Source organism: Lathyrus oleraceus, chromosome 7 (assembly GCF_024323335.1).
Source record: "Lathyrus oleraceus cultivar Zhongwan6 chromosome 7, CAAS_Psat_ZW6_1.0, whole genome shotgun sequence".
In the NCBI taxonomy this organism is placed as follows: Eukaryota; Viridiplantae; Streptophyta; class Magnoliopsida; order Fabales; family Fabaceae; genus Lathyrus; species Lathyrus oleraceus.
This window is the reverse complement of record NC_066585.1, coordinates 125,602,005-125,626,772: the sequence shown is the minus strand read 5'-3', so window position 1 is coordinate 125,626,772 and position 24,768 is coordinate 125,602,005. Positions and strand designations below refer to the sequence as shown.

The following is a 24,768-nucleotide window of genomic DNA, read 5'->3' as shown; positions in this document are numbered from 1 at the left end:
TCAACTGATGCGTCTGATGGGAGCAGCCGGGAAAAGACTTTTGGGTAGCTTTAAGAAAAATTGTTGATTGTAATGCTACTCAAAAGCGGAATTTGTTGTCAACATTTGAGATGCCACTTGATATTATAATTGACAGGTGCTTAATTCAAAAAAATCATGGTTGAATACAATTATGTCAGCAAATTAATCATCAATGTGCTTAAGGAGGCATTTAAGTTGCAAAAGTATCTTTTAGCACTGCGGCGGTATCATTTTATGGAATTGGCAGGTTGGGCAGATTTGTTTATCCTGTCACTTCGGCAACATAAGTAGTTTCTTTTACAGAAGCTAATGAGAGACTTCCAGAAATTTAAGGACTATTTGAATTGTCAATTCAGAAATCTTCTTGTGAAGCAAGACACCAATAAGGCTAGGTTGTTTGTATACATGAAAGAACATGGAAAATTACAATATCAATAGATGTGCTTCAAGCAGCAACATTGAAAACAAATAGACAAAACACACTGATAAACTACATCTCTAATTGGGGGACATCATATGCTGCTTAAAGTTTCTCTAGTGTTTGCAAAACGCATGAATTGCTCTTAATGGAGGAGACCTTCACCTTACTGCAAAAAGCAAAAATGCTCATAAAGGACCATTTATTCACTGTTGCTGCACTGAAGGAATCTTCAATGCTGGTTGATTAGTAGTGATGAGGAAAAGAGAATTCGCCCGAGGACCGTTCCAAGGAGAGCATTCGGCATGTTTTTAGCTGGGATTCCCACACTACAACAATATTCCATCGTCTTTTGAAATTTTCAATTCGGTTACATCAGTGACAAATCTTTTGGATCCATCAATGTCGTTATTGGCTGCCTTTGGCGGCGACACTGTCAAAATATTCGACGCTTCCGACCAGCTTTTCGACTCTTCTGTCATACCTGCGATCCTTGTACAATAACTTCACTCCTTCTCCTGGATTTCAAGTCAATTAAGCCAATTGGAATCGCTCAAATTACCGTAAGTGAATGTCGGCATTGTCATTATAGCAAACATAACCAAAACCTGCAGTGGAAACGTGTTACAAAAGTATAACCAACCATACAACCAGTTTCACAGAAGAGCATAAAAAAAAAATTCAAAACAGTTACCCCTTAAATCTTCTCCATGGACTGGTCAGGCAAGCCAAATGTGTAAGGGAAGATGTAATATCCGATGACCAATTGGAGGATCCCTGTCAAAAGCAGAAACCAATAATTTCTAGAAGGAAAAAACAAAGGCATTGATAGAAAATTTAAAAAGTGAAGTGTCCGATGACCAACAGGAGGATCACTTTCAGAAGCCGCCGCGAAAAATTCCTAAGAGTAGGAGGCACACCATACAGACTGATGAAGAAGTTATTGATGACTCGGCTGATGACAATGCCCGTCTGTTGCATAGAACTTCTAAAAGGAAGAAAGCTAAATTCAAGGATGAAGAAAATATGAGTTTAGATAATGAAATAGATGATTCTCTTCAGCCGCATAGAACTCTACCAAGTAAACAATCCAAACTGCCCCAAACTTCCAAATTAAACAGCAACACCAACAAGAGTAAGTCCATTCATAATAGCCGCAATCTGAAAAAATCTCACCTGCAGCATTGCATTTTGAAGCAAGCGCACCACCACCTTTACCATTTCTTCTTCCTCCGTTATATATTGAACTCCTCACTTTTGCAAAAGCTAGTTCACTGGAAACAGGAACTCCTAGTGATGCCACAGTGCTGTGCTGAGCTTGCAATCCGTTAAAAGAATTGAGTGCTGTGATGAACTTCACATTATGACCCTTCCTGTTGTTCCTTGATTTGGAACCGGTGACTGAGCTTCCTACAACAATGATTGTAGATGGAGATGCTGCAGAGGTTGAGGCCATTTTTATTATCTGTGAAATATGAGAAATTTTTTTAGAGAAATATTGAATTGATGAGATGAAACTATAAGGAAAGTAAATGCAATAACCTCTTTTTTGAAGAGTTTGTGGTAAGGGAGATTTGTGTTTTGGATTAAAAGGGAGAGAAGGATAAAATAATTGAATGGCACTTAAGAGAACAAGATGAAGTTCGCAATGATGATCATCAGCATTATAGTTTTGAGAAAGAGCAAACAAACCATGCAGTAGTGTCTGCACCTCACTTTGCCAGTGGCGCTAGCTATAGTCAAAGAATTGGGATGATATCTCTGCACAGTTGTGTTGGTCTGCGGGGAGCCTTTTCATAGACAATTCCTTTAAGGTCCTAAACAGAATTATGAAGATCGGTTAAGGCTGGCTCCTCTTTGTGATAATCAATGTGAGCCATCTTGGATAGAAGCACGTGTCGTTTGCATAGCTGATTTGAGAGGATTGTAGCAGATACCGCAAGGTTGTTCCGGATGAGGATACCGCAATGCTGTTCCGGATGAGCCGCAGCAGGTGGTTTTGTATTGCTGTCAACAGGGGATTCGCCGACAGTGTTTTGTCTCGTCGTAACTTCCACTGTTATAACATCCAAAGTCAGTCCGGCCATGCTCTTCAACCTGTGATAGTAAGAGATCATTACCTGAAGAAGATTCTCAGTCAAAATTAGTTAGTGATCAGGGTCCTTACCAAAGCATGAAGCCGCCGATTTCACGTTGGCATAGGGATTTGACTGATTCAACTGTCTTAAGGACCATGGGTGTTAATTTTGATCATTCTTTCTTGCATATAAAAACCCACTTCAAGGAATTGGGAAGCTTCAGGTCAACGAAGCTCGCTTGAGCGAAGACTTGAACCAATGCTGGGAGATACTTGCTGAACCAATACAAACGGTTATGCGAAGATACAGTGTTCTTGAGCCTTATGAGAAGTTAAAAGAGCTGACAAGTGGAAAGCAACTGTCTTGTTGATACAGCCATTGTTTTTGCAAACTTCAGCATCATAGCCGAGCCACCACCTGAAACCACCCAAAACCAAGTGCAAAACCAGAGTTGTGATCAAAACCGAGACCGCTTTTGGAATCTTCATCATTTCACTGCAGTAAAAACATGGCCATTAGTCAAAACTGTAGAAATTACAAAAAATCCCAAATTTGGAATTAAGACAAAATTCAAGGAGAAAGTTCATGCTCAGATTACTGTTTCCGAAGTTAACATCAAATAGGGGAATCCCCAACTGAGCACAAAAAGGGATTTTGGCAGAAACACCTGTTGGGATCACCAAAGATAAAATTGTAAACCCTAATCAGGAGATATAAATAGGAAGAGAAGAAATCAGTGAAAAAAAAAGACGGAAAAATTGAGAGAGGGAGGCGGCCAAACAAAAAACCCTAAATCAAAAAATCAATCAAAAACAAACCTTTTGAAGAGGCGAATGGGGGAGGTTTGAGTCTTCATCGTCTCCGTAGTTTTCGCCAAAGGTGAGCTTTTTTCTTCTTGTTTCTCCTTAAACCTTGGACCCTTGCGTTATAGGGTGAGAGAAGTGGAGAGCGGCGGTGAGTGAGAGAGGTGAGTGAGCGGCGATGAGTGAGCGGCGGTGAGTGAGGTTAAACGATCGTGAGATTGAGAGATACAGGTGAGAAAAAAAAACGTGAGATGGTGAGAGCGATGGAGAGGACGAGATTGAGAGCTTTGAGAGAGGAAGAGTTCTGTCCAATTCATTTCAATTTCTTTTTTATTTATTATTCACTTTAAGTCTGGTTAAAAACCTTTTAATTCAATTTAGTGACTTTTGGATGTAGATATTAGTATTGGTAATTAACTGATTCTTTTTTTACCATTTCCAATTTATTCCCCTTTGTAAACCCAACAGCCATGCGGCTGGGTTTAATTACTAGTAGACCAACAATTTTTTTTACTATTTAGTTTTTTTATTTTAATTCTTTTTTAATCTATCTTAGTTTATATATTTAAGTTAGCATTAAGATAACAATTAGTTAGTAAGTGGTCTGGTGGAGGGGAGTGGTGTCTAGGTCTTTAGTGTAGTGGGTTCGATACCCCTATGTGTAGTTTTTTCTTTTACGTTTATGTTTTATTACTCATAGCTTTTATTATTGTTTAATAACATAGATTTGTTTTTTCTTTTTAATTGCATCATGTGTTTGAAGCCATTTGAAAACTATAAAAAATCCTACTTTCCTCGATTTAATATCGAGCCCCTTTTTTCACACCCTTGTAAGTCGATTGCTTTTTAAGCATCGCCATCAACCTCACATAGCTTACTCTTGGGCTTTCTTACAATGAGCCGGTTCCCTTGCACTTACACGAAAGTTTTACCTCGTACCCTAACATTTATCCCTACACCCATACATTTCATAAAAATACCAATTTTATCTTTATATATTTTAAACTAATTTATTATTTTATTTTTATTTATTTTTTAAAAAAAATTGTGTGCCGGAAGACTTTACAAAAGAGTCCCGGTACTCATTTTTCAAACATTTTTTCAATATTTTTTTTTATACTGGAAGACTTTGCAAAAGAGTTCCGGTAGTCAATTTTTATGTACCGGAAGACTTTGTAAAATATATTTTTGTGTACCGGAAGACATTGCAAAATAGTTCCGGAAGTCAATTTTTGTGTACCGGAAGACTTTGCAAAAGAGTTCCGGTAGTCATTTTTCAAGCATTTTTTTAATATTTTTTGTGTGTACCGGAGGACTTTGGAAAAGAGTTCCGGTAGTCAATTTTTGTGTAACAGAAGACTTTGCAAAAGAGTTTCGGTACTCATTTTTCAAGCATTTTTTTAGTTTTTTTTGTATACCGGAAGACTTTACAAAAGAGTTCCGGTAGTCAATTTTTGTGTACCGGAACTCTTTTGCAAAGTCTTCTGGTACACATAAAAAAAGTTAAAAATACTACCGGAACTCTTTTGCAAACTCTTCCGGTACGCAAAATAAAATTTAAAAAATATTTAAAAATAAAATAATAAATTAGTTAAAAATATATAAGGGTAAAATTGGTACTTTTTATAAAATGTAGGGGTACATGAATAAATGTAGGGGTATAAAGTAAAGTTTTCCACTTACACTCATGCATTATTTGTTGTTTGGGTCCGATTTATTTATTTCATGATTTTTGAATCCCCATTTGACAAAATGTACCCCACTCCCCCGATGTGTAATAATCTTGTACTATTTTATTTCTTTATTGTTTGGTTGTTTAGTTAGTTACTAGTAAAAGAATAAAATCAACAATTTCAAAAAATACAAAAAATATGACTCGATCCAACGTCGAGTATTTTCTCAATAAACAAATCAATTCATTTCTCCCTCCTATTCTATTCCATTTCTTTCAAACTTTCATCAAACGCTTGATTCAACGTCAAGCCATTTTTTCTGATAAAAACTCAAAAAGTATTAATTCATATTCAAGACCTTTTTCAATAAGATGGAAGTGGAACGTGGTGTATACCGCGCACTCCTGAGATTAGGATTCGAGATGTATATCTCGCCAATCCTAGCTCTCGCCATCATCCAAGTTTATCCACTTTGTTTTCTTTCAAACACTCATTCAAATTTCTTTTAAACGTCCATCAATACTTGATCTAGGTCAAGTCATTTTCACAACAAAACTCAAAATACTTAATTCTTATTTAACACTTTCTCAATAAAGGTGGAAATGGAACATGGTGTATACCATGCACTCCTGAGGTTAAGATTCGAGACGTATGCCTCGCCAATCTTAACTCTCGCCGTCGCCTAAAATTGTCAATGCGGTTTCTTCAAACCCTTTCTCAATCAAATTCCAAAATACTTAATTCCTATCTTAATCTCTTTCAATAAAGATGGAAATGGAACATGGTGTATACCATGCACTCCTGAGGCTAGGATTCGAGATGTATATCTCGCTCATCCAAGTTCTCGCCATCACTCAAAATACATCCAACCGATCAAACTCTTTGCTCGCCGCCGTGCGACTAATCAAAAACCTTTTTTTATAAATGAAAGATATATTGTCTTAAGTAATACAAAACAATGTTTCGACCACGATTGTTGAGTAGAGATAAATGACGCTTTTCCGAATGTAGATTTATAAATCCGTTCGATGTGTGGTATGCGTTCACTCCTCATCTGTTTTGGGTAAAACGATGTTTTTTTGTCGATTAATACAATATAGCTTTCGCTAAAATCGACCAACAAACAAACATTTTTCTACCCAGAACTACGTAAGCCTTGATTTCTCTTTTGAGATACGTAGGAGCAGGATTTTTAAATCTTGTCAGGCCCACTAATAAAAAACTTAGGTTTAGTCCTTCGTTAAAAAATCCAAAAACATTTTCCTTTTTTTATTCTTTCTTTCCCACCTAATAATTCGAAAAGCCTAACATTCCAAACTAACATTAACGCACACAACTGACCTAATGGTTCCCGTTGAGTACAACGGACGTGAGGGGTGCTAATACCTTCCCCTTGCGTAATCGACTCCCGAACCCTGATAGTGGTTGCGATGACCATATCTTATCCTTTCTTTTGTTTTTGGTTTTATCGATATTTCCCCTTTCCTTTTTAGGAATAAATAAAGTTCGGTGGCGACTCTGTTCAGTCCATCATTGCGAGCGTGCGATCGCGCTTCGCTTTGAAGTCGTATCCCCATTTTTTTCGAGGTGCGACAGTATGTCTTATGGAAAGGCACAAGCTATAGGGATTGTGAGGGTTAATGAAGTTGGTGTAGAAAAGACATAGTCAAAAAAGTAGTCTTTTGTTTGCATAGGTTAAGGGTCAATGGGGGTTGATTCAGAATTTAGTGGTGGTAGTGGTGTTAGTTCAAATGGTAATTCAGTGGAGATAATGGGGGTTGGTCCAGATTTGGTATTTGGATTGAGGAATTAGGAGATTAATGTTAATGGTATAATTATTGTGGGCATTGGGGAAATGGTAGTTATTATTAGTTCAGATGGAATTAGAGTAGTTATAATGGTGATTGATTCATCTATGTTGGAATAGATATAGGGAGTGTTACAGAAACATATGGTATAGGTGACATGATAGTTTCATAAACACTTGATGGTTTTGTAGGTGGAACGGTTATGGTTCCAAATGGAACGTATGAAGATGATGGTTGAATAAGTTGTAGAGGAATAAATGAAGTAGAAAGAACAAAACTAACAAAAATAAAATTAGTCTCAATCATAGGAGACTTACCATGAGGTCTATAAGGAGTCACTTTATAAGGCCTAGCAGGCTCAAAACTGACAACTTCTACTTATGGTCCTATAGTGTTTCTCAAAATCTCAAAAGCCCTTACAACCCTGGTAGGAGGCCTGGAAGTTCCATAAGGTTCGCCACTAGAAGACTTTGACTTCCTCTTTCTCTTGAGATAATACACGTCATTGGGATGATTTAGAAGCTCCTCAAAGGAATACACCATTAGAGTGATACCTGTTGCCAGGCAATCAACTATATAAGATTCCATAACCTCTATAGGATCTTCCTTTGAGAAGATCTAAAAGTATTCCACTCGAATTCTTTCGGCACCTACAACTTTCTTGTCCATGAGCTTTGAAGGAACAACAATCATGATGATCAGAGACATGTTATTCAAATTCCTTCCATTGAAGGTTTTGCCAATATCAAACTTCAACCCCTTTGTCAATTTGACTTCCATCAGTGCTGAATCAATTTGCTCTCAAAGAGAATGTCATAAATTAACCTTCCCATAGGTATCCAATTTCTTAGCTTAGGGAAAAAATTTCTAGTATCATTAACCATCTCTCTCAGATACTTGAAGAGGATGGAAGACATATTCATCTTAACTCTAGATGACATATATTACATCATGTACTTTTGATCTGCGTTGATGTAGTCTGATGAGTTTGTTGAAGTTTTATGATAAATTCACCCCAAAAGAATCTTGAACCAAACCCTATGATGTTTGTGAAGATTCTTGGAATTGGATGTGGGCTTTTCATCCAGAAATATTACCCTTGCAATCTCTTCCATTATTTCCTTCGTATCCAACATCTCAAGGCAATGTTTCCCATATCTATCATGACTGAGAAGCTTAGTAATAGACTTCTCGGAAGTGGTGATCTTATGCCATAACATTGAAGACGTTACTTGAAGATTCGTAGCTGAAGCAAATATCCAGATTTGCTTCACTAACTCAGCGTAAATAGGTCCTTTGAGAAAATTTCAAAGTAACGTTTGAGTTCTAATACCGTCAGTTAAGTCATACCATTTGCTTTCAAATTCTCACATCCACCATTAACTAATAAAGAACTTTTAATTAATCAATCGGAGTAGAAAGTGTAAGTTCTTGAATTCATTCTCTAAGTTGCTTTTGTTGTTGAGCTTGTTATTGTTGTTGTTGATGAGCAAATTGTTGTTCTTGAGCTTGTTCTTGAGATTGTGCCATTGATGATGATGAAGATCAGTTTTTTGGGTTGTGAAGAGTTTTAAGTTTGAAAGAGATAAAGTGTAGGAAGTGAATGTCACGTAAGTGTGTGAAGTGGATTTAAATAAGGGTTTTGCAATCATGAATAAAATCTTGAATAATGCACAAATATGACAAGGGGTAAAGCATGGAAATTTTACTTAATCCCAAGAAATTTATTCACCCAATGTGTCACTCATCCGTTCAAAAGCGTTTCAATTTTCTAAGACAATTGTCTTTAAAACTGTTCCACTAACTAAGACTAATTGACAACTATTTAATGCAAAAATTGTTCAATATCCAGAAGATAGAACATTTGACTAAACAAGTTCTGACTGCACACTTATGAACTTAAGAAACCTTCTCACTTCAGAAGACTCAAATGTTCAAATTCAAAATATCTCAGAGTCTCAATAGACCATTATAAGAAATTAAACATTATGAGATAATCATCTTTTTTACTATGGACATAAATCCATTTTTAAGTCCATCAGAATGAAAACAAATATATATTCAACAAGGGGTTTTGTAAAGATACCAGGTCATTGATGGTTTGTATCAATAAATTTTAAGTTTAAAATCCCCTTTTTAACATAGTCACGTATAAAATGATGTTTAATCTCCAAATGTTTAGCTCTAGAATGTAAAATAAGATTCTTAGATAAACAAATAACAACAATATTATCACAGAGAATAAAGATATTAATCTAATATATGTGAAAATCTACTACCTAACTTTTCATCTAGAGCATCTGAGTGTTGCATCTAGAAGCTGCAATGTATTCAACTTCAACAGTTGATAGTGTTATGGTTGATTGTCTCTTGCTGGACCATGAGATCAAGTTGTCTCCTAGAAACTGACAACTCCCATAAGTGATTTTTCTTTCAAGTCTATCTCAAGCGTAATCAACATCACAATAACCCACTAGCTTTTACTCTTTTGATTTTCTATAACACAAGCCAAGGTTAATAATACCTTTCAGATACTTGAAGATCCTCTTAACAACTGTTAAGTGGGATTCTCTATGATCTGATTGGAAGCGAACACATAAACATACATTAAACAAAATCTCAAGTCTATATAAGCATTTAAGTATAATATAGGACCAATTATACCTCTATATACCTTTTGCTCTACCTTATCACTTACCTCATCCTTCTAAAGGATACATGTAGGATGCATACGAGTCTTTGACATCTTACATTCAGACATCTCAAACTTCTTCAAAAGTTCCTTGGTGTACTTACTCTGATGGATGTAAGTTCCTTCTGGACTTTGAGTAATATGATTTACCAGAGAGAACTTGAGTTATTCCATCAGGCTCATCTCAAATTCTGCCTGCATATACTTAGCAAATGCCTTTCAGAAAATAGCATTAATAGAACCAAATATGATTTCGTCCACATAGATTTGAACAACAAGGATATCATTTTTGAATATTTTATAATACAAAGTTGTATCAACCTTTCCTATAGTAAAATCATTTATAAAAGAAAATTTCTTAGTCTTTCATACCATGCTCTAGGAGCTTGTTTCAGACCATACAATGCTTTCTTAAGTTTGAAAACAAAATGTGGGTTTTTATGATTTTCAAAACCAAGAGGTTGGTGTACATACAGTTCTTGAGTTATGTAACCATTCATAAATGCATTATTAACATCCATCTGATACAAGATGATGTTATGATTAACAACAAAAGAAATTAAGAGACAAATGGACTATAACTTGGAAACCGGTGCAACGGTCTAAGTATAGTTAATCCCTTATTGCTGACTATAGCCTTGTGCAACCAGTCTGACCTTATTTCTTACTATCTTTCCTTGTTTATTCAACTTGTTTCTGAATACCCACTTTGTCCCAATGACATGAGTTCCTTTGGGTCTAGCCACAAGAGTTCACACATTATTTCTGGAGAATTGATTTAATTCTTCTTTCATTTCCAGAGTCCACTCAGTGTCCAGAAGTGCTTCATCAACAAATGTAGGCTCTATAAGATACACCAAACCCATAAGCATCTCTTCAGAAGGTTCAAATGAAGATCTAGTTATGTTTGGTTCATATTTATCTCCCATAATAAATTATTCAGAGTGTGAGGATCTGTGTCCATGCTTCCTTAGAGGAGTCTGAACTTTAACATCTTCTGGTTGAATAGTTTCAGAATCTTTAGATTATGAAGTTTTACCTTCAAAGCCTGAATAAGTGATCTCTAGATCTGCAAACTTTTCAACTAACTTTGACTTTTCGGGGTCAAGCTTATCATTAAATCACATAGGCATCGTTGGGCTAAATGACCATGTGAGAGTCGTCTAACTTAGAAGGAACCTTCATTTTATTCATTTTTCTTATTCTTTTAAGCCTACGATCATTCACTTATTTGCATCGACTTTCTACGTAGTGTGTACCTAGGATGATATTGATTGCTAGATAAACTACTTAAGTACTATTAAAGAATGATAGTTCAAGGTTATGAACATAATAAGTACTCAAATCTATTTCCATATTCGGGAGACTTGTGGTGTTAAAACGATACCGATCCTGTACAGTTTTCCCAAGTCTCCACAATTTAACCTTAATTTCATTTGTAGCTTATATACTTTCAAATCATGCAATAAATTTCCAAGCCATGAAAACAATTTTTTTTGGTATGGCTCAAGAAATTGGGAGAATCAACAAACATCAATAAACCACGCATAAAGACTCGATAATACATGCATTGACTTTACTAACAACAACAAAACTAGAAATTAATAAAATCCCAATAAACATGAAATAAACTAGAAAAACAATAAATCTAACTAAAAAGCAATAAAAAGGAAACAGTAAAGTTCCTTTCCCACACTCGAATCAAACATTGTCCTCGATGTTTTGATGAAAATGGGAAAAGGAATAAAGAACATGGATGGGGTCTATGCAGATATCAGTGCCAGCCATGACCCCCACCTTGGTTCCAACCACTTCGTCCATCATGCCTACCTCAATCATACCCACCACGCCCATATCAACCATCCATCAAAACTTGCAAGCTAGTCAACCGTGCAGATAAGGAATCCAACTGGTTGTTATAATGATCTTCAGCCGCTTGTGAAAATCGAATATGCTCTAGCATCTCCTGGTGGCGGTGTTCCATGGAGTTCTGGAAGGCTTTCCATTGTTGGGCCTGCTCTACCATGGTAGTCTGTGATATATGAATCTGGTGAATATTATAAACCATGGTGTTTTGTGATTCCCTAATGTAACATATACACCATAAAAGTGAGGCATAGGCAACCTAGATCAGTTGTACATTATCCATCATATTTGTTATGAAAACTTGCATCTGACCCATCTGCTCCATCATATCAGTTTGTTATGTTTGCATTTGATTGATATGTTACATCATATATGTATGTTGTTGATGCATGACATATATCAGGTTGTAACGCTCAGTGTCTATGGCATTCTGGCTGCGTATCTCATTAAGTATGCTATCAAGTGTAGTGCATGCAACTCTGATAGAAGTACCTGCAAAGTAAACAAAAAAATATGGTGAGACGTGTGCAGGTGGATCAGGAATATAGGGGAATGGTATGGTGGTGGTTCATGCACTAGAGATCCTTGCTCACCCTGATCATACTCATCATCAGCGTCCCCTATAACATTGTCATTCTAGGAATGTACATGGGCATTGGTCCAACCTCAACACCGACATTTAAATTATAGATCCAATTTGCCATGATATGCATATCCGTGTAGTTCAGGCAAGGTAAAACAACATTAGGGACCTATATGTTACTAGTCATTAAGGAATATCAGCCGCCCTTCATAGTTTTAATCAACCTCATATAGAGGAAGGAGGTAATATCTAAGGAGGGTATGGGTAGATGATCTAGTGTGGCAAGCTCGACTTCTAAGCCTATTTCACGAGCTATGGAGGTAACCATTCCTCCAACATAAATATGCCCTTTTTCAGCAGTGTCAGCTGCTTGCATATGCGCCAACATAAAGGGGGCAAAATTGACTCTAGTGGGTGCAAAGACATTGTGAATATAAACAACTCTTTTGCATTTCTTTTATTAGTGTTATCCCGACCAAAAATGGTTTATGCCAATATTTGGAAAAAATATCTAATGGTAGGGTTGTGGATGTGAGTCGCATTATTACCCTCGAAACTATCAACAAGACTACCAGTTAATTGTTCCAAAAAATTTCTAACCTCATATACCCAATCAGTGTCTAAAGGTGTTTCACGAACAACACCTTCACCATAAGTGAAGTGAAACATTCTAAAACAAACCAACCCTGCAGAGTTAGCAATCATAATCTCAGTAGTGTACGAGAAAGAACTTAAAAATTCCAAGGTTAACCTCACATATGTGGGGTCTTTTTCTCGCACAAAAATAAGTTAAACTTACTCTCTCTAACATCCAGTGGACACTATTATATAAGCCTAAACACGAAGACACGTGTCATCGACATACCTGGTCGGAACGATCAATTAGTGGAATAAGGTGCCGTAGCGCTTCTTTTGCTTTGCATCCCAAAATTCAATGCCCACGTAGTTTATATTCTGAGCCATTTTTGAAAATGGGAGATGGTGGTTGAGAAGGTAAGTTTATGAGAGTAAGAGTGGTGGAAGTTAGAGGTGTGGATGATTTGTGAGGTTTGGGATTTATATATAAGTGGTATGATAGAGTTGAGAAGGGGAAAATAATGGAAGTTTGAAGGTTTTTAGAAGGTTTTGGAAATGAGGGGAAGTTGATGTGATTTGGTGGATGGTAAAAATTGAATGTGAGTGGGTGGAAGATGGGAGGGTGGATGTTTAAATGGCAAAAGATGACACTTAATGGTTTTCAGCGTGTTCAAGGTTCATGGTGGACACCATGAACCCATGACGAACACCATCAGTGTTAAATGGGTTGGTTCAGGTTAATGCGGCCCATGGCGGACGCCATGGACCTAAAAGGTGCATTTTAGGTGCTTTTTGGGGTCCCTTTTGTGTCTTTTGTCCCACTTGAGATAGTATGAAGTTAAGTCTTTAATAAAAATTTGCTGAAAATAAAAATGCTTAAATAAAGAAAAAAATGATTATACTAAATAAAAATTAAAAATAAAGAAACTAAATTTAAAGAGTATGAAAAATTTATGTGGGTTGTCTCCTACGCAACGCTTCCTTTAATGTCGGTAGCTCAATGTAAGCACTCATGGTGGTTCTTTCGAGAATTATTCCTTGGTCAAAATAATCTTCGGGTTTCCATGGCCACTTATCAAACCATCTCTCATATCCATCACTTTTTATTTTCTTCCTTATGTGGGGTGGTTCATTCTTCTAAGTTTATGGTGGTGGTTCTAGCTCCATCCTGAGATTCAGTTTTTTAGGTTTGGGTTATTTATTTCATCCACCGCCTCAAAATCCAACCTTCCCCTTTTAACTTTAATGATTTCCCTGGTTTTATGGTCATCTAATTTTCTCTTTTTATGCAGGACCCACACCAATGTGCATTGGTGTGGATATTTTCCCGTACCTCCACATATTTTTTAGATTGAGAGTCTACCTTAGCTTCCATAAAACTTTGCAGGAAAAGAATCAGTGGGTTATATGGATGAGGAACAACATAAAACACTTTTTTCTCTATTTATTCGATGACGACCTCTCTTTCGGGTGGTGTCAGTGGATTTTTATCAATCTCTACTTCTTTCTCTCCAGAACTCTCCTCAACCTCATTATCACTCTCCTTAGGAGTTTCGATTTGTTTTTCACTATTGGTTGTTACAACATCCACATGTCTCTTAGGGGAGGGTCCTAAAGGTGTTTCTGCAAGCAGGGATATTTGAGTCTCTAGTGCCTTGTTGTGAGTCGCGAGGGAATCAACCACACTTTTTAGTTGCCCGAGGATTTCATTATTGTGGAGACTTTGTTTTTTAAACTCTTCATTCTGGAGAATTTGTGTCGCCACAAAGTGCTCAATCATAGATTCTAGCCTAGAGAAAGTTTGCGTCGTAATGAAATTCTTCATTAATATTTAGAGGTCGGATTTATGAGAATATTGCAGTTCCTCAAAATACTAAGAATGGTGATTGTAGAAAAAATTCGGGTGATCCATTTATCTAGTATTAAAGTAATTGAAATAATAGTGCCTTAATCTATATGGTGCAACAATAGAATTACGATATTGACTAAATTACTCCCCGACAATGACGCCAATAACTTAATGTGAAGTTTTCCTTCTCGTTGATGCTTTCCGCAAGTGTACGAATTATATTAGGGTAATATAAAAGGTTATCAAACCCACAAAGAATAATAATCAATCTTATCGCCATCTACTGTTGCTATGTAAATCTAAGGCTAATCAGTTTTTTTTGAAAATGAATTTAAAATACTATTGGTTTTAAAATTTAATAAACAGAGATCGGAATGTGATTTTTGGTGTACCTTTAGGACTCAGATAAATGTCGGCACTTCGTTTTGCTTTAAAATATTTTTCGGAGAAAATATTTATTTAAAAACATTGTTCACTTTCGCGAAGTCCGTGTTATGATTTGAAATCGTACAAGTCACGTTGTCTCTCCACATGATACAATTTCGAAATAATTTTTGAAAATTGATAAGTCCTTATTAATTTTCTAAAGTGATGTCGCTCTTTTTTAGAATTTAAAAATCCATTTTTTGTTGATCGAATATCGGTCTCACACTGTTGCGTTATTGACCAGTATCTGAGTGTTTTCACTTTCGCGCAAAACCTTTTAATTTTAAAACTAAAAATTTAGAACCTGGAGAAATAAATAATACAAAAAGTTGGCGCCGATAAAGTTTATAAATTCCAGTCGGAACGATTGTCCTCATATTTCGGACCCTAAACGGTTTAACCGGACATATTTGACATAATATTCATACTAAATTCAATATGCACGCCAAAACGAATTTCTATACAAAATAATATAATAATGATAATAAAAAGTAGTAGTAATAACATACATACAAACAACAAAAATCAGTACAGTACATGTGAATGAATTGAGTTTATTCAATTGGTACTAGTAATATACTTTAACAATCTAAAGAGTGGAAATCCAAACTAATAGAACAATTAAAAGTAGCAATTACAATATAAAAAAAACAGTAAGATGCAGAAAATTAAAGAAGAAAATACGTACTGAAAGTAACACAATGCGGGAATTGGAAATCGAAAAACTTGTAAATAAAACTCTGGAACTAATATGGCGGCAAGCTTAAACGATGAATGACCCAAGTACAAACATATAGAACTTGCATAAGCTTAAAACTATGGTGTGTTTATTACTCAATGTGAGCAATTAAACACTTTTATAATAAGTGATTTATTTGTCTACTTCATACTAAGAAACTTGGATCCCAAAAACCTAGAAAGTAAAGCTATATATAATGTTCCAAGAGCTCATAAGCCAGTTAAAATCGTGTGGGAGCAGTTGAGAAAATCATGGTGAAGTGGGAGAAGATTGAGCAAGTCAGTTGCAGTTTTTCTGGACATGAAGCCCATGGCAAATGCCATGGCTTCATGGCGAACACCATAAGTTCAACGTGGGGGACGTGGTTGATGAAAGGGTCATGGCGAATGACATGCCCCTATGGCGAACACCACGAGTTCCAGAGCGCCATTTTTTGACTTCTACATGCTGAGTTGTCTTTTTTCTCCATTTTTGGCCATTTTTGCTCCATTTTCTCATGTACCAACGCCTACTTGAAAATACTTGCAACAAAGATAAAATACCAACATAACACTACATAAAAAATGAAATGAATATAAAAAACAGACTAAAATTGCATGTGTATTGAGTCAGGAACGTGATATGTTTCATGGTTATTGATGCCCAAAAGTGCTTAGCCACATTAGTCTCATTGATCATGGTTCTTGCCATTTCTTGCAAAGTCCTACTCTTCCTCTCTACAATTCCATTTTGTTATGTAGTTCTAGGGCAAGAGAAATCATGGGAAATGTCATTTTCATCAAAAAGTTTTTCAAATTCTTTGTTTTTAAATTCCCCATCATGGCCACTTATGACTTTAACAATTCTAAAGTCTTTCTTGTTTTGCACTCGAGAGCAGAAGGTAGAAAACACATAATGTGACTCATCCTTGTGTCTTATAAACTTAACCCGTGTCCATCTGATGTAGTAATCTATAATGACTAATCCATACTTCTTGCCATTGACAAAATCATTTTTCATTGGTCCAAAAAGGTTAATGTGCATAAGTTCTAAAGGCCTAGAGGTAGAAATAACGTTTTTTTTCTTTGAAAGAGCTTTTTGAAAACTTGATTCTATGACATGCTTCATAAAGAGCATATGAATCAAACTTCAGATTAGGAAGGCCGCTGACTAAGTTAAGCTTATTTAGCTGAGAAATCTTCCTCATGCTAACATGGCTCAATCGTCTCTAGCAAACCCATTACTCTTCATTTACAGACATAAGACATTTTACATTTTGATTTTTCAGATCAAAAAGTCTTATTTTATAAATTTTATTTTTTCCCTTGCCATTGAAAATGATAGAGCCATCCTTTTGACTAATAACTTTACAAGACTTTTGATCAAAGATTATATCATAACCACTGTCACTTAATTGACTTATGGACAATAAATTATCCACTAATCCTTCAACTAATAAAACATTACTAATAGAAGGGAGAGAATTGTTACCATCTGTTTCGGAGCCAATGATCTTCCCTTTCTGATCACCTTTGAAACCCACGAAGCCATCTGGCTTAAGTTCCAGATTTGGAACATATGTCTTCTTCCCGTCATGTGTCGTGAGCATCTAGAGTCCATGTACCATGATTGGTGTTTCAACTGAGTTGTTAAGGATGTTTGCAACATAGATTATCTTATCCGTAGGTACCAATATCTCTTTGGATCCTTTATTGTTAGTCATCCCAAAGTTCATAGAACCCTTGGGTTTTGGTGCATAATTATCATGCTCAGTATACCATAAGAGAAATGGGAGTTTAGAGCTTTTGGTTTTGTCTTAGGGTTTGAAATAGGTTTTCCTTTGGGCATATAACCAATTCCTCTTCTTCCATTTTTGCTAATTCCATAAATTATTAAAGCCATCTTGCTTCTATCTATGTTTTTAGCAAGAAATTTCTGAAAAGATTTGTCATATTTCTTTATGACAGTTTTAAAATCCATAAAAGCTTCTGAAAGAATTTTTTCCTCGAGTTTGGAACTTTTACTTTGAAGGGCAGGGTTTTCATTTTTTAAAATAAAGTTCTATTCATTCAGAGTGGAAAATCTTTCTTGAGCTTAATATGTGATTCAGATTCAGATACATGGACTTGTTTCAGATCCTTATATTTGTTTTGAACCTTCTGATACTTTTATAAAATTTCAGAAAGACAAGATTCTAATTTAAAATGAGATAAGTTAGGGAATACCTTTTTAGAGTCTAACTCTGATTCTGATTGAATATTCTCAGTAGGATATTTTATGCATGCCATCAACGCCATATTAACTTGCTCTTCCTCAGAGTCATCTTCTAAGGATTATAAATCATACTAAGTAGCCATCATAGCCTTCTTCTTCCCTCTGAAGTCTTTCTTTTTTGGTCCGTCTTTCTTCAGGTTGGAACATTCATTCTTGTAGTGACCTTGCTCTTTGCACTCAAAGCAAATAACTTTATTGCTAGCACCTGACTTCTTCTATCCAGATGTAGACTCAGAGCGTCCACCTGTCCTTATGGAGCCTCTGAACTTGCCTTGTCTTTTCTTCTAGAGTTTATTGACACGTTTGGAAAGAAAAGCAATTCATATTCTTCATTTGAGTCCTCTTTAAAATCTTCATCTTCTTCAGCTTGAAGAGCTTTAGTCTTTTCAGAATTTCCCATGGACTTCAGAGCCACAAATTTGACTTTTCTTTGAGGCTCATCCTCTTCAAGCTCTATCTCATGACTTCTAAAAAAACTAACAAGTTCTTCTAGAGTTGTGTTGTTCAGATCCTTATAAAGCTTCAATGTAGTTACCATAGGACTTCATCTCTTGGGTAGGATTTTGATAATTTTATTTATATGATCTGCAGTAGAATAACCTTTGTCCAAAACCTTTAGTCATGCAACAAGACTCTAAAACCTTGAGAACATGTTCTCAACAGTTTCATTGTCTTCAATCTTGAAAGCTTCCTACTTTTGTATTAAGGCAAATGTCTTAATTTCTTTAACTCAAGCGTTGCCTTCATGAGTCATTCTTAGAGAATGAAATATAGGATTTGCAGTGTCTCTATTGGTGATATTTTCATACTTAGTGTATGAAATAACATTCAATAAGATAGAAACATGCAGGGGCTTTTGATATATAAGTGATGAAGCATGCATAAGAGAAAATTAAGAACCTGGTTGATAGAAACTTCAGAATCTTGGTCTTCAGAGTCTTGACACAATTCAGAGTTGTTGAGAGAACATGGCTTTAAAGCATATCATCATCAGAAGCATCATAGTTGCAAAGCTTTGGATGAGTGTAAAGTCAGAAGCGTTGAAGTACATAACTGACGTGCAATTCTTGAATTTACGATCAAAAAGTGAACCAAAAACTCTAGATACTAATTTGTTAGTGCTAAAACACTTTGATAAGGATGAATGAGGGAGAGAATGTAAGTAATTGTGTGTTAAAAAAAATATTAAAAATAAATTACACTAATGTATTTATATACAAATAAGTTACACACACTTTAGATATCTTACTCACTAAATAACTAACTAACTAATGATTTGAATTATATATCACAACAATACTCACAAAATGCTTACTTCATATCACACCCTTTAATTGATTATAATTTAAATAAATCTCACTAATTCTATATGTCCCACTCATATACCTCTAAAATTATTTTATTTTAATCAATTAGCGGTGTGCTGATAGCATAATTATTATTTTATTAAAAAAAAATAGAAAAAGAGTTGTTGTATTAGAAAAAGTTTATGGTGCAAATAGCCACCTAATATTGATGTGTGTGATAACATATAACAAACCTGTTCTTTATACCATTTGGCCCAACCCGACTACACTGCTCTCCCAAAAAACCCTAGAATAGGCGCATTGCGTAATTCGCGTTCCACCCGTTAGTAGTAACCCTAGACACAACGCTTATATATATACTCTCATACTTCCCTCAGTTCTCAACAACCAGCAGTCTACCTCGGCAGCAGTGGCCGAGCTCCTCCTCCTCACCAAGAAGATTGCGAAGCAGAGATCAAGAATTTTTAATCACCATAGAGTGAACAATAGATTATTGTGATGGTATACTTTTTATTCATTTTTTTTGCTTATGTTTATAGAATTTGATTTTTCACGGATGTGATGATAGTATTGTCGCCCCAGTCTTACTTTGCACCAAAGGTGTAATATGGTGACTGACTTCTAATCTGATCCTGCTTATCAATTTTATTCTTCTTTTCATGAAATTAATTTTTTGTTACTGCTTTTATATTATTATTCAATTTTCACTATGCAACTTTGATTCATTGATTCATGGGATATGAGGATACAATCTTTTAATGTGACATCCAGTCTTACTATGAATTTCGTACATGGTGATAGATCGACTATCTGATCCCAAAATCCAAATCTGAATCTTTTGCAAATGTAACAAACAATTATGATTTTTTTAAACTTTTTTATTTTGAATTGCAAAGAGAAATGACGATATTTATCCAACGGTTCTGTTATAGATGATGAAACAAACATGCACTACCATCTGATCTCTTGCAGTTTAATTCTATTTTTTTATTTTAATTATTATTGTAGTTTTTGTTAATTGCCTATGGTATCTGATGTCCAGAATATAGACTTTTGTCTTGTATCTTGACATTTCGTTTTTACGGGCATATACTAAACTCTTACAGGACTTGCGACACAGAGGTTTTCGGGGTTTCCGAAATTCAAGCCTACTGTTACTAATTTCCTGTTTACATTTCATTTATTCATCAAGATCTTATTTATATAAAGTTGGTTCAAATGGTTAATATGTCATTTGTAGTTGTGCAATCCATGATGCAAAAATTTCCAAATTATTATGATTTCTGTGATTAATTAAAGAAAAATCACCATCTTTCGGCTGAGATTGCAGTTCAAATTATTTATATTCTATTGTTTATATGTTTCATGTGTTTAGCCTTGATCGTCCTACTATTCATCTAGTTCATTAAAGTATCTAACTTGTTTGTTTAATAGAAAGAAAAAGCACCCAAATTCCAGTTCATTAAAGTTGAGTTTCATGTGTTTTGGCTACATATAATCACATCAATCTTTAATCAAATACAACATAAAGCAGAATATAAATTATTTTGAGAACAACTCATAGACGGGAAATAAAACCCAATTTTTAATACATTGAAACTTTTTTAGAAGTGTTTTGGTGTTTTTTATTTATTTATAATTTAATTTTTATAGTTATTTGAAGATGAGGTGTTGATGATAAGATTGTAGACTGTAGTTTAGTTTGAGACACATTTTAAATGTGCAGCAGGATCGATTGGTTCATTGTGTTTTGCATCCTCGATTGGTCCTGTCCCATTGTGAAAGAGGTGTTAGTTCCTATTTAAGAAGCCGGAACATTTTATCCTAATTGGGTTAGTGTTTCTATATTGATTCATTGTTATCTAAGATAGGATAATGTTGAAGAGCAGACTCATAGTTTGCTGATTATGTGTTAATTTTAGAATTCATATTAAAACTTATATAATATAATATTCATGTTTTGATTATATATTTTTTTTAATATAGACATAACTACTTGTCAATATTGTAGACGTCCTTCAGTGGAACTTCTTCCAATCTAATGTGATTTTTGGCAATGGAAAGCCGTCTTTCATGTTCATTTGATAACGATAATTAAAATGTATACTTAATAATGTGAATTATGCAAAATAATTAAATAATTTTAGCTATTAAAACCAATGTAATAAATAGACATTTATTGAATGTGAATTTGTCATAGGAAAAAAAGTCATACACGGATTGTCCAAAAAGACAATAATATCATAGAAATTTGCTAGTAAGTAACTCAGTCAACCATTATTTTCTATCTTTAAAAATTCTCTCATTTCTGCTGAATAATTACAAAATAATTTGTCATACAAACTTGATCTTTGCTTGACCCTAAATCTGCGAACCATTGACCCTAAACCAATGTATGGCCTAATATGATTAGGAAATTGAGGAATGAAATGTTTCTTTGATTGTGGTTGCTTCTTTGATAAGACTTATCAACATACTATAAACATTATATCCTGATGGTTATTTTCATTTCTTCTTTACTCATCCTTTGGTTTTTAATTTCCTAGGTGCTGGACACTGAACTTATTGTTGGGTATGCAAGTTCACAAACCCTACTTTTTAATGTCCTTTTCCCAACATCTAATTAACTAAAATGTTTCCACAATTCATCCGTTTCACAAGTCATATCCACTTATGATCCATCATATGCACCTATTTCTAACTCAATTTCCATTGTTAGTTTCCTCCAATGAAAATGAACATCTATTGTTATTGGTATGCCACCAAGTGTGTAACTTCTTAAATCAAAATCACAAAGCGACCCATAAGATGTTCTAAGAGTTGTTAGTTCATAATTTTGACATGCACTTTACCAAAAAGTGAATCCTATGTAGAGATGTTTGGATCATGAGGAGATGTTCGACCAAATACATGTGTTGATTGGATAAGGGTAATAAGAGTTAACGTGCAATTGAGACTTCAGAAATATTTCTTAAACTGGTTAAAGACAGTTTTCGATTGGGGATTCAAAATTCAAATAAAGGAGGGAACTTTGCTTTTATAAAAAACTGTTAAAGGTACACATGAAGCATAATGGATAGTTACATCCATGCAAGGTGCCATGTAGAGATGTTTGGATCATGAGGAGATGTTCGACCAAATACATGTGTTGACTGGATAAGGGTAATAAGAGTTAACGTGCAATTGAGACTTCAGAAATATTTCTTAAATTGGTTAAAGATAGTTTTCGATTGGGGATTCAAAATTCAAATAAAGGAGGGAAGTTTGCTCTTATAAAAAACTGTTAAAGGTACACATGAAGCATAATGGATAGTTACATCCATGCAAGGTGCCATGTGTCTCGATGTGATTGAAGGACCGTAAAAAACGATTATTTCCATTCAGTATAAATAAAGGGTCTTAGTGTTTAAGATCAAGTGTGTGTCAAAGATTGTACAAAGTTTGTAAATTTACCAAGTACTTATGTGAAGAGGAACTGTAAATCAAAGAATGTACGTTTGTTTACACCATTGTTAATTATTTTAAAGCAATTTGAATTCATCTTTATTTTTCTTCCAAAAATACATTTCTTAACTTCTTTATTTCAAACAGTCTCTTTTTACTTCGTTATTTTACAGTCTTAATATTCTTTGCTTTAAACACTTACTGTTGCCACTTCATTCATATTAGCCTTTTACCGTAAAGTTTTAATCATTACTCCCATGAATACTGCGAAGTGTTCATGATTACTAAAATTCATTTTTAGAAATAGGTAACACATGTTTTAGGATCAATCTGATCGATCTTGCGAGTAACCAAATTTAGAAATTTGGAAGATCAATGGTTGTTTATTAATTTTCAAAGTAAACAAATTCACACGCCTAGTAGGACCGTGCTAGTGTTTTGGAATTTTTTTAGTTTTGGTTGTTAAGTCGTTTTTTTGGGAAAAGATTCGTTGTATGTTATTAAGGAATGGTAAAGTAGCCATAAACAACGAACAACGATCAATGAGAGAATCCCATACGAGGATGGCAAATGTAAATGCGCCAGATAACCAAAACTCTCAAAATCCATCGACCAGTAACATAATGCCCCCTTCTTCTTCGATAGGGGTGAGCACGACCACAATGCATGTGTCTGAAATAGTTCCATCTATGGCGAGTTCGATGCCTACGCATTCGATCTCCCATACTGAACCGATTTTAACTTACATCGGGGCCAGGGGATCTCCACATACTCACCCACCGATTAGAGAAATTCCCAACAAGCCTTTGGTACCCCCTGGTTTCTCAATACCATTTGGTAGTCGAGAACAACCATACGGAATACCGACTTCAGTGATGGCCAGTTTACACAACGCTGGTTCTGCTTTCTCAGAACCAGTGGTTAACATTAACTCTCTAGTACAAGGATCTGTGGTTAACATGGGTCGAACTAACCAATCTCCAAGTTTGAGACACCAGACACAACTACCTACTCTTACACATAACTCCGTAGCAGCGTGGAGACAACAAATGGACGAAAGTAACCATGAGATGGTCCAAATGTTGACCCAAACCTTGACCACCGTATTAAATCCTCTAATTCAAAATACGGCTCAATCGAATCAACAGAGGACAACGCAGGTGGCATGAATATCTGAATTCCTAGGTGTACCACAACCCCAACGACACCCTCTTAGGGATTAGGTAAGATAAAACCAAGAGGCCACCTTTGAAGAAGACCTTACTATCAACCAGATTCCACAAAATCAACTGCAACCTGAGATGCGGAATCAGGGGGGAGGAGCAGTACCCCCTAGGATCGAACCATAAATACCCAGGGAACCAAGGGTAGTAATGGTAAATAGAAACCAAAACTCCAATGATATCATACAACAAGTTCGACATAACGATTTGGCAACAGATAATAATCTAACAGCCATGGTCAAGAGGATTATGGTTCGAAATGGGGTAAATTTGGGTCTTCGAAGGCCAAATTATACATCACCTCTGTCATAATATATCTTACAGGCAGAAGCACCCCCTATACCCAAAATCCCCAAATTCACTAAGTTTTCTGGGGATACCACTGAATCCACTGTCGAGCACGTGGCTAGATATTTAATTGATGCAGGAGATATATCAAACAATGAGAGCCTTAGGATAAAGTTTTTTCCAAGTTCTCTCACAAAGAATGCATTCACATGGTTTACCACCTTGCCCCAAAGTTCGATCCACACTTGGAACCAACTAGAGAGAATGTTACATGAGCAGTTTTACATGGGACAAACGAAGATAAGTCTGAAGGAATTGACTAGTATCAAACAAAAGTTTACCGAGCCAATTGATGACTATCTGAATAGGTTTTGATTAGTCAAAGTTAGATGTTTTACGAAAGTGCCAGAGCATGAACTGGTCGAAATGGCCGCTGGGGGCCTTGACTATTCGATTAGAAAGAAATTAGATACCCAATATCTAAGAGATATGACCCAACTGGTTGATAGGGTCCGACAGTTAGAACGTTTGAAGGAAGAAAAGGCTAGGGAAAATAAAGGTAAAAGGATAGCCTATGTCGATTTCAGAAATGAGGATGAAGAGTCCTGTCATGGACTTTCAGACTTCAACGATAACGAGATCGACCTTACTAAATTGAAGCAAGGGCCACCGTACGCGTGTAAAGTTTTGTCCCCTTCGAACGGAAAAAACACCGTTGAAC

General features: G+C 35.4%; 1 protein-coding gene, 1 long non-coding RNA gene and 3 other non-coding genes across 5 annotated transcripts; 4 read left to right on the top strand and 1 right to left on the bottom strand.

Annotated features, from left to right (window-relative positions):
* Positions 1 to 1,304: 1,304 nt before the first annotated feature.
* On the bottom strand, positions 1,305 to 1,904 carry LOC127107283 (uncharacterized). Its single transcript, XM_051044577.1, has 2 exons — positions 1,616 to 1,904; positions 1,305 to 1,442 (listed from the first exon to the last, which is right to left on the bottom strand). Exons 1-2 carry the CDS (start codon positions 1,893 to 1,895, stop codon positions 1,318 to 1,320), a joined length of 405 nt encoding a protein of 134 aa, XP_050900534.1. The 5' UTR covers positions 1,896 to 1,904; the 3' UTR covers positions 1,305 to 1,317.
* Positions 1,905 to 19,345: 17,441 nt separating this feature from the next.
* Positions 19,346 to 22,596, top strand: LOC127101364 (uncharacterized). Its single transcript, XR_007794624.1, has 2 exons — positions 19,346 to 20,924; positions 21,639 to 22,596. It is a non-coding gene; the product is annotated as an uncharacterized LOC127101364 (long non-coding RNA).
* On the top strand, positions 19,647 to 19,725 carry LOC127109621 (small nucleolar RNA U31b). The gene has a single exon (XR_007796892.1). It is a non-coding gene; the product is annotated as a small nucleolar RNA U31b (small nucleolar RNA).
* Positions 19,986 to 20,060, top strand: LOC127109540 (small nucleolar RNA Z195/SNORD33/SNORD32 family). The gene has a single exon (XR_007796815.1). It is a non-coding gene; the product is annotated as a small nucleolar RNA Z195/SNORD33/SNORD32 family (small nucleolar RNA).
* On the top strand, positions 20,336 to 20,421 carry LOC127109541 (small nucleolar RNA Z196/R39/R59 family). Its single transcript, XR_007796816.1, has one exon. It is a non-coding gene; the product is annotated as a small nucleolar RNA Z196/R39/R59 family (small nucleolar RNA).
* Positions 22,597 to 24,768: the final 2,172 nt, after the last annotated feature.

Bases quoted from the DNA above. Each gene is read 5' to 3' on its own strand.
- LOC127107283 (XM_051044577.1), bottom strand. From the start codon at position 1,895: ATGGCCTCAACCTCTGCAGCATCTCCATCTACAATCATTGTTGTAGGA. The intron at 1,443-1,615 runs GTGAGATTTTTT...CCTTGAATTTAG, and splicing joins TTCAAAATGCAATGCTGCAG to CTTTCTTCCTTTTAGAAGTT.